The sequence below is a fragment of the Ranitomeya variabilis genome, chromosome 3 (assembly GCF_051348905.1).
Source record: "Ranitomeya variabilis isolate aRanVar5 chromosome 3, aRanVar5.hap1, whole genome shotgun sequence".
NCBI classification, from domain to species: domain Eukaryota; kingdom Metazoa; phylum Chordata; class Amphibia; order Anura; family Dendrobatidae; genus Ranitomeya; species Ranitomeya variabilis.
Window position 1 is genome coordinate 652,777,540 of NC_135234.1, and position 10,454 is coordinate 652,787,993.

At 40.7% G+C, this 10,454-nt stretch overlaps 1 protein-coding gene across 11 annotated transcripts in view; it reads left to right on the plus strand.

Moving 5' to 3' along the window:
* Nucleotides 1–8,024, plus strand: part of DTX3 (deltex E3 ubiquitin ligase 3) — a 97,982-nt gene extending 89,958 nt beyond the window's left edge. For all 11 annotated transcript variants that reach the window (XM_077297754.1, XM_077297763.1, XM_077297761.1 and 8 more), the window contains one exon: nucleotides 473–8,024. In XM_077297754.1, the coding sequence (XP_077153869.1) occupies nucleotides 473–548 (76 nt within the window). In that variant the 3' untranslated portion in view covers nucleotides 549–8,024. The remainder of the gene's footprint in view (nucleotides 1–472) is intronic.
* The last annotated feature ends 2,430 nt before the right edge of the window (nucleotides 8,025–10,454 follow it).

Below are 10,454 nucleotides of genomic sequence, written 5' to 3' on the forward strand. Positions count from 1 at the left end.
CACTTTTTCACCTCAATTTGATTTTTTTCCCCTATTTTCCAGTACACGATATGGTAAAACCAGTGGTGTCGTTCAAAACTACAATTTGTCTCGCAATCCTAATTGACCTAAAACGGGAAAGGTTTATGCTGATTTCATGTCAGATATTGAGTAAAACATGCATGTGTGTCTTTTTATACAGTGTATGGAAACTTCTGGTTTTAGCTGTATGTAGTAGGCAGGGAGGAAGAGGATGGCGGAGCTAGACACTCCCTTTTACACGGAATCCTATAAAAACCATCTGTTACCTCCTCCCTCTATCTAGTAATGTAACAATCTGTCTTCACTGAATACAGATTTTAACAGGGCATTGGGAATTGTGAAAATGAATATTCAATCAGAGAAAGAATCAGATTTATTTGATATAAAGTTCATCTAAATATGTTCATCCACCTGGATCTAATCCTAAAAAAATATTCTTTATTGCCTTCAGGTTCGGGTACCCAGACCCCACTTACTTGCTGAGAGTTCAAGAGGAATTGCGGGCCAAAGGCATCACGGCAGACTAGAGGAGGAAGACACTTGTGATAGATTGGTATGAAATTAAAGGAGACTTTCATGACTATATGGACCAAACTCTCACCTTCAGTGGGGGAAACCTCAGCATCTTTCCTTTTTCCTTTTCCCTCCCCTACTTTAGCTTTTTTGCTGATTGGATATTGAATCAGAATAAGAAGACCATAACTTATATGGAGACTCGTACAGAGCACGCGACAAAGTTGTGTCGCGTTCAATGTTATTGACTTTGTAGATTCGCCAAGCTGGTGAACCTGAAGATAGACTGAGAATTGATTGTGACTATGAAACATTTACAGACAGAACGCTTGCTGAACCATTGATGAGTAACTGGTGGAGGTGCGTCTGTCAGTTGGATGTCCAGTTAGTCATCGCTCTTCTGCTCTAGTGTTCGGCTATTGTTCAGAGAATGAGAAGACAAATGTTTGTGATCTTACAGTGCATTCCGATTCCTGCAGTTCTGATAATCCATTTCTGTGGAATTACATCATATTCTGAGCTTTATAGTAAAAAAAAAAGCCCCTAGAAAAGGCCGGCATAACAGTTTCAGCACATCCTGGATCCCATAGCCTTGAGATTTTAGCCACAGAGCTGCAGTGCATCCTGGTCTCACGATTTTTCACACCTTTGCCCATTGTGGTAGATGCTGCGAAGCTCATCCTCCTATGGTCTTGGTTTTTCTTATACCAATTTATTTTCTGTTGCTTCTCAGTGTTATTACAGATATGATATCTCCACAGAATGGGATTTCTTGATATCATTCCATAAAGTGTACAAAAGGGAATTTCAGACACTAGATACTAGTCACTATTTTCAAAAAAACATGTTGGGAATATTTAGTTACTCAATAGACAAAAAAAATTACCAAAGTATTTTTTTGCCTGTTTTTATAATGTGTTACCCAGGAATGTAAGAAACTAGAGAGTTCTTGTTACTGTATCATTAAGGTTTTCGATTTTCTGGAGTTTCCTTTCAGTAACATTTAAAGGGAATCTGTCATCAGGTTTTTCCCATGTAACCTCCGGCCACCACCTTTCAGCCCTGTGCTATAGCATTTTAATATGCTGTATATATGTCTCCAAGTCGCCCTACAAAAACAAAAAACACTTTTTTTTATACTCGCCTACGTGACGGCCCATTCCGATGAGCGTCGCTGGCCTTGGTCCGGCACCTCCTCTCTTCTTGTGATCGCTGACTTCCTTCTCTGCTTTGTGTGGAAGATGCGTCCTACTTCATCCACACAGTGTCCCCATCATCACGGTCTTGTGCAGGTACACTTCTCTCTGCCCTGCTGAGGGCAAAATACTCTAGTGTGCATGCCCGGGCGCTCTTTGGTCTTTCCCCGCTCATGCGCAGAACAGTACTTTGCTTCCCTCAGCAGGGCAGAGAGAAGTGCGCCTGCGCAGGAGCGCGATGGGAATTTTGTGTGGATGATGTAGGATGCGTCATCCACACAAAGCAGAGAAGGAGCACGGTAATCACAAGACTATAGGAGGCACCTGACCAAGACCAGCAATTCCCATCGGACCAGACCACCCCTTAGGTGAGTAGTATAAAAGGTCTTTTGTTTTGCTTGGAGACTGAATGCTGTAACAAAGGGCCCAAAGGTGGTGGCTCTAGGTTGTATGGGAAATACCTGCTGACAGGTTCCCTTTAAAATGGCACAAGTGTTTTTACTACCCATATACATTTTCTCATAGACAAGTAGCCATTGTACTAAAATGTTCTCCAGTTTTAAAGCCACACGTCAACTTTACCTATTCTCCTTTTCCTACTGTAGTCATCCTGTAGTTCAGGGTTGAGAAGAGAACCGTAGACCAAATGTGAATCTAGTTTGTATGGCCAACATTAAGCTCGTGTGAAATTGAACTTACAAGTTTTTATGTAACAGAGTATTACAGGCTGACTTTATTTTGAAGCCCTGTTGTTGAAATATTTCACAGAATGGAAATTTAGGCTAAGCCCAAACTTAGCTAAGCTCCGCTTGGTACGTGACTGGTTCCATGAACAGCTCTGCGGGCTCATCGACAGAGCGGACAGGTGCAGGAGCTGCCATCTATTTACAGGCGATGGCTGCTCCTTAAGTCAGACTAAACTTGTACATGCTGTGTTTTTTTTCTCTGCATGGACCTGAGGTCCATGTGGAAAATTGCCCATGTGCCCTAGCACACAGGCTACAGTTGGTCCATGCGCTGTCCTTTGTGCACTCGGACAGCAGACCGATAACACGATCTTGTGGCTATACCTGGAGAAGGATCTTTCCCTTGGATAATGTCAAAATTGTCAGCTAAAATGTGTTTTAAATCTCATTTTAGCTTTTCTGCTAACGTTTTTCAGTTTTTTTGTTATATTGTATTGGTTACATGAGTGAGGCATCTTTACGCAGCAATCTCCTTCCTTTTCCTTCTTTGGCTCCAGGAAAAAAAAGTTGTAACATCTAACAGTAGAAGCTTGTCAGCCTGTATACACTGTGTTTTATGCAGGATAAAACCCTTGAAGGCATGCTACGTACCGATTAGCATGTGAGTTTTTTTCATGAGTTCTTTCATATTTGATAAGAGAGGTGCCCAAGATTTGGTGAAGTTCTTGAGCTTGAGATCATTGTCTTCCCCCGCTACTACTATACCTGATACTTGCTATATATAAACCTACAGCATTTCTTAAATATGTTGCAGCTCATTATATTCAGATCCAGAGATTATACTGCAAAAAGGCAAGAAAGCCCCAGTAATATCATTAGATTTGCAATACTGCTGGGCTACGAATCATTTAGAGCTACCATGTTACTGTTCACACCTATGGTGCGCTGTACAGCAGTGGAGATCTTTATATGCCAGGAGCAGTGGGAAAGGGGGGAGATGCCTCTTGCAACAAATTTTGTGGTACTTAAAGTTTTGGACCCCTCCCATAACCAGTATAATCCAGATTTATGATCCATGCAGCCAATCAGTGGCCACTTCAACCTCCCCTCCTTCTGACATAACTGACATCCAGAGAAAGTGAGGGCTGCGGTTGCCCTCTCACGTCCTCCGTATATTTGATTTTTCCAAAGAAGGGAAGAATGATTGGCCGCAAGGATCGTATGATAAAGTAAGGTCACATGAACACCGGGAGAGCCAGTGTCGACACCCTTGAAATGGCACCCGCATCGGAGGTGAGTGCAGGTATTATTATTTTGCTTGGAGGAAACAGGGATTGAGAAGGCGTTGTCCGAGTAGTGGACAATGCCTTTAATCATGCAAACGAAAGCCGAGAGGTCCCACTGATGACCATGAGGTCCTGCCCTCAATACATGTGCTTTCTTCATAAAATCTTGCATAGCTTAGAACCAAACGGACCTCATAGTAATCAATGAAGCCCCTCTACTTACATTTGCATAATTGATGCCCATGGATACTTTGTACTGTACATAATGAAGCTGCAATATGTTGTGTTTGAGTAAATCATTTTACTTTATAGGGGAAATTGTCATTAATATATGTTCTGTGCAGTTACATAGAAATTTTAGATATGTTAGCACAGATCCTTGGTGATTTAGAAATATATCAACCCTATCGGTAAAAATGTTGGCTTTGAGCTTGTTCTAGGCTGTTAAAATCATTGATGCTTTAGCACTTGCTTTGTGTCAGGAGATCCGAAAACACAGATCCTTGATGGCGGCATTTTACAATTGAGTTCCCACAATGAGCTTTTGGTGCGTTTTCGATGTTGCAGATTTTTTGCACCCATTAAGAAAAATAAGTTACTTGCGTTTTTTTCAACAATACACAGCGTAAAAAAACCTCAGTAAAAACTAATCGTGGGAATCCAGCCTAAGAAATAAGTTACATAGATGGTAGATAGAAATCCCTGGGGGACACTCGGGACAATTTTTTTTCTCATGTGCTGTTTTTACTAAAAGACTAAAAACAATTTCCCATGATAAAGAATTGCAAATTATCCATGTACGGTTGCTCCATATGGAAATCTATTTTTTTGTGCTTCCGTAGACTTGGATGGTTGACACATGGAAAAAACTAGTGCATGCTTCGGTTTTTTTCACGCTCAGGTTTTATGAAAAACAAATGCTCATATTCACTGCCCCATTAAAGAACATTGGGTTGTGTTTTTTTCATGGACAGCATTTACGATCATGTGAACTTGGCCATATAGTTATTGACATAAAGTGGCCATATAGTTATTGACATCTCTGCAGTTTCTACCTAAATGTAACTTGTACAATGGAAACACCATTTATCTTATGACCCAACATGCAGTTTGTTCATTTCCCATGAAACAAATGGGACAATTTTGGAGGACGTACCATTCAACAGACAGTAAAATATCAATAACTGGGGGGTGGATATCACAGGCCGATTCCTCTAGTGTTAGCCCCTTCACTCCCTCTGCATTTTACATTTATTCATATTTTATACTAGTCTTGATTTATTCATTCCTTCATTTATGATTTATTATATTAGTCTCCTGCATTAACAAATGGGAGATTCATTTATTACGGCTATGACCATATTAGTTATCCTCCGAAAAAAACATCCTGTATCACGTCACCAGGGTGTCTGCATGGTTTATTAGGTGCTTTTGTGCCTATTTTTTGCAGCCGCAGTTGGAATTTCCCAGTAATATGATGAAACAGGTTGGGCAGCATTGCTGCAAAGTAAGAAGATGACTAATGGAAGCTCCGAACTATTGATTCTCTTACGTGATCTTGTTCGAATTTCCATAGAGCTGGACGTAGGTGACAGGTGGTAAAGCAGTGTATTATTTCATATTAACAACAGGAAAGGTGATAACAGAAAAAATATAGTCTTTCAAGTGCCTGAGGTTCCAGTAAAGAAGTGCAAAATCCAGACCGAAGTGTGATACCACAGCACACAGCGTAATAAACAGCATTTTATTCAATATAATCTGAAGAGTGCAAAACCGGAAGCAAAAAAAATCAAATAGTTCTTTAAAGGGGTTGCCCGATACTGAAGTTTTATTACCTGTAGCCATAAGCTAAGGCAATGAGCCACTGTAATGTGAGCACCATGTAATACAACATTTGCCCTGGTAACGATGGCTAACAACTTATATTATTCTGAATAATACTTGATTAATACAATGATCACACTTTCAGTTGGGGAAAAAAGGACATTGAATGGAAAAAACTGCACTGTGTATGGCCTAGCTAATCCTCTGATCCGGTCATAGCCACCAGTATCAACGGGATCGGACGACAGTCTAATGTTTATGGGGGCAACCTGACTCCCCCAGCAGATGGTGGCATAGTATTCCTGAGTATGGAGGATTCGGGGGAAGGCTCATACTCACATGCGAGAAACTCGGATGAGTCTCGCACGTCAATACCCGGCACTCAGGAGCGGAGTGTGCGGCTGCATGTATTGCTACGCAGCCGCACGCTTCGATCTGAGTGCTGGGTGCAGTGCCGGGTATTGACGTGCGAGACTCATCCGAGTTTCTCGCATGTGAGAATGAACCCAGAGATAGATGTTGGCCGACAACTATCTAATGTGTATAGAGGGTTTTGGGACTAGAGAAATTTGCTGATGTTCTGGACTCATGGGGGATTGCCTTTGCTTCAGGGATACAAAATGGCAACCTTTTAAACTTTTAAATGTGTTTTGGGTTTTTTTCTTCAATTCTCTGGCTGGAAGCGGACATACTGAAAACACAAGGTTTCTTCAATACACTTTTATTTTCCCGTGATGGGTGATTATTTTTTAGAATGTTTTTCCATGTACTAAATAAAAAGGATGATATGTTTAGAGTTACAGCCTAGAGGTTACACGGTCAACCATTCGGAAAGTAGTATTAAGCCACAAATCAATGAACAGTGGAGGTCCGACCTCTGGGACACGCACTGGGATGAACTGCAGTACCAGGCAGAGCCACCAGTGAGGGGGACCTGCCGATCAGCATCATTCCCGGTGTCACACATTAGATGTAACCCATCTAATATTAGATTACCTATCCTGACACGTTCAAAGTCCCAAAGAATCCCTTTATGCAGATATTGAAGAATAAGGTGTTTATTGTAATAAATCTCATGGCTCAGAATTCAGCCGAAGAAATCTGTTGTCCTAGTTCTGGTACTATATTGTACATTTCTTAGCGGTATCCTACATCAAACTTCGTCTCTCCTTGGGGTCTCTGGGAGATGCATTCCTGGTTATCAATGAGCTTTTTATGTGGCCAACAACAGACGCAATCCCCGAAGACCTTACCGAAGGACATCCAAGGGCATAGATCTCACAGGCATGGCCATTACCTATTTCTAACCCTAACTACCAATATTGATTGCGGTATGTGGTCCATCTATACATGACAAGTTACGTTTTAATGGCTTTTTCCTGAAAATTCTCCTTCGTACTACATACAAGATCAATGAAGACAAGATCAATGCATTCAGGGCAAATTACTATTATTATAAAGTGGGCATTTAACAAATACATTAATATGGAACGTGTAATGTATATCCAACTGTGTAGACTATGTGAGGAGCTGCCTTACATAAGTGTGGTACTATTACTCGTAGAATGTCAAACTGTAATTCCTTAGTAAAAGCTTTGTATATGCAGTTTTCTACATATTTTTCTTGGGCACAGACTAAATGTTCTTCATAGAAAACATTGGGAAAACATTAAGTGGGCTGGTTACCGGCACACATCAAAATCTGCCATTGTTCAACTATCAGGTCAAGAAATCCATAGACTTGCTGTAAAGTCTTAATTGTCACATTTTATGCAAATACAAAAACTTTTGTTCCTGCTTCTTACCTGGACTTACGGACACTTGGTCACCTGTATAAGAAAAATACATCCAATCATAGATATTGCAGGATTCTGCAGAGTATTTCTAAATAGAATTGACCACGCGGCTCTTTATACCAGGTGCTACGAGAATCTTGTGGAGTAAGGAGGCCAGTAGAACCCCCAAGATCTCTGCATTTTAGGAGTTCAGGGAGGTTCTTGGTATGAAGATCAGTCATTTTGAAAATTAAAGCAGAATTCTTAGTTTATGCTAGGAGATATACTTTAGTTTTAGCTTCACCCACAAACTGGTTCCTTTGCATTTTTTTTATATGATGGGTATACTCCTTGAGTTACAAAACTGCTTGGTACATTCTAGTCAAAGGGACCTTGCTAAAAGGCCACAAATGATGTCGCAATATATATGTATAGGATGTGATCTGTAGAAAAAAATATTTCCTAGGTTGTTTTTTATATATTGTATTTAAAACCCTTGAATGCCAGACTAAGTGATGGAGTGATGTTGGCCTGGCTGGCAGGGAAGGGGAGAGTTCCACTGAAATACAGAAGGGCTTTTGAGAACTGCATCTAGATCCTACCTGTGTGCATTGTATTGTACTGTACAATAATGTACATAATTGCGGGTCGCTTACTGGGACATTGTGGGTATGGTTTTGATGTATTCACTTATGCTGTAATAAAAAAGACATATCTCAAAAACCTGGTCTCCATACTTCATGAATGCACTTAAGAATTTATGTTCATTTTTCTGTATTATTTTGAACAGTACTTCTAATAATATATTTCTTGTGAGCTTGTACTCCTGGTAAAAACATCATGTTTTATGTCGTGGACTACACTTCAATGTGGTCATTCTAGATTTCAAAAAAGTTATTGCATCTTTAGTCATTTTCAGATAGGTTATATTTCTCTGAGTTGCTGGTATGAAAATGAAGATTCAAAACCTTGAAGCTGACAATGTATGTGTTAGTAGGGGTTGGATACTAAAAGTGGTTATCTCATAAACAATATATACAGTTGTGGCCAAAAGTATTGACACCCCTGCAATTCTGTCAGATAATACTCAGTTTCTTGATGAAAAGGATTGCAAACTCAAATTTTTTGGTATTATTATCTTCATTTAATTTGTCTTAAATGCAAAAACACAAAAAGAATTGTCCTAAAGCCAAATTGGATATAATTCCACACCAAACATAAAAAACGGGGTGGACAAAAGTATTGGCACTGTTCGAAAAATCATGTGATGCTTCTCTAATTTGTGTAATTAACAGCACCTGTAACTTACCTGTGGCACCTAACAGGTGTTGGCAATAACTAAATCACACTTGCAGCCAGTTGACATGGATTAAATTTGACTCAACCTCTGTCCTGTGTGTACCACATTGAGCATGGAGAAAAGAAAGAAGACCAAAGAACTGTCTGAGGACTTGAGAAACCAAATTGTGAGGAAGCATGAGCAATCTCAAGGCTACAAGTCCATCTCCAAAAACCTGAATGTTCCTGTGTCTACCGTGCGCAGTGTCATCAAGAAGTTTAAAGCCCATGGCACTGTGGCTGTAATAATTATAGGGGATAACTCAGGAGACTTTTCGTGGAACAAGACAACTACAGGACACAGTTTTATAAGTGGTAAAGTATATTATCACACGGTGATTCAAACAGGTTCAGAGAGGAACTCAAGTCCACAACACTTGGTGTAAATATAAAACGCAGCTTAGCAGTCTATAGGAAACTTCAGAGGAAAATGCAATCACGCAGAAAGTCTACGAAGCACAATTATTCTTGAGGATACTTGACACGAATAAATCCTTGTCTTAGTCTAAACACAGATAGATAAGCTTATAAGGCAGTTCAAATCATATCTTAGCTCAACCAGGGAGGCCTGGTTAATAGTCTCAGGTTCTTGCAGAGCAGAAACAGCTTACATGTCCAGCAAATGCAGATTGAAGCAAACACGAGCAGCAGATGAAGGAGGATTACTGGAAACTGGTGTATGCAGCGGGAACTCAGAGCAGAGTAGCCGGATCACCACACAGGTTCACAGGAGCAGGTATATAGCCAGGGAGTAATCAGAGGTCAGGAGCTGGATGCAAGGCAGAATACTCTAGCACAGACTGAAGGCTGGGGTGTAGTTTTATAGCAGGAAGACACAGTGCACATGAGACCAAAGATGCCATCTTGGAAAAGGGCAGTAAGGCACAAAAGGTAAAAAATGTTCAGAGTCCTGACAGTGGCTAACCTCCCTAGATGTGGACGGAAAAGAAAAATTGACAAGAGATTTCAATGCAAGATTGTGCGGATATTGGATAAAGAACTTCGACTAACATCCAAACAAGTTCAAGCTGCCCTGCAGTCCGAGGGTACAACAGTGTCAACCCATACTATCCATCGGCGTCTGAATGAAAAGGGACTGTATGGTAGGAGACCCAGGAAGACCCCACTTCTTACCCCGAGACATAAAAAAGCCAGGCTGGAGTTTGCCAAAACTTACCTGAAAAAGCCTAAAACGTTTTGGAAGAATGTTCTCTGGTCAGATGAGACAAAAGTAGAGCTTTGTGGGCAAAGGCATCAACATAGAGTTTACAGGAGAAAAAAAGAGGCATTCAAAGAAAAGAACACGGTCCCTACAGTCAAGCATGGTTGAGGTTCCCTGATGTTTTGGGGTTGCTTTGCTGGCACTGGACTGCTTGACCGTGTGCATGGCATTATGAAGTCTGAAGACTACCAACAAATTTTGCAGCATAATGTAGGGCCCAGTGTGAGAAAGCTGGGTCTCCCTCAGAGGTCATGGGTCTTCCAGCAGGACAATGACCCAAAACACACTTTAAAAAGCACTAGAAAATGGTTTGAAAGAAAGCACTGGAGACTTCTAAGGTGGCCAGCAATGAGTCCAGACCTGAATCCCATAGAACACCTGTGGAGAGATCTAAAAATGGCAGTTTGGAGAAGGCACCCTTCAAATATCAGTGACCTGGAGCAGTTTGCCAAAGAAGAATAGTTAGTGAGTGCTGTCAGCCTTCTGCTTATTGTTTTGCCAAAGAAGAATAGTCTAAAATTCCAGCAGAGCATTGTAATAAAAACTCATTGATGGTTACCGGAAGCGGTTGGTCGCAGTTATTTTGGCTAAAG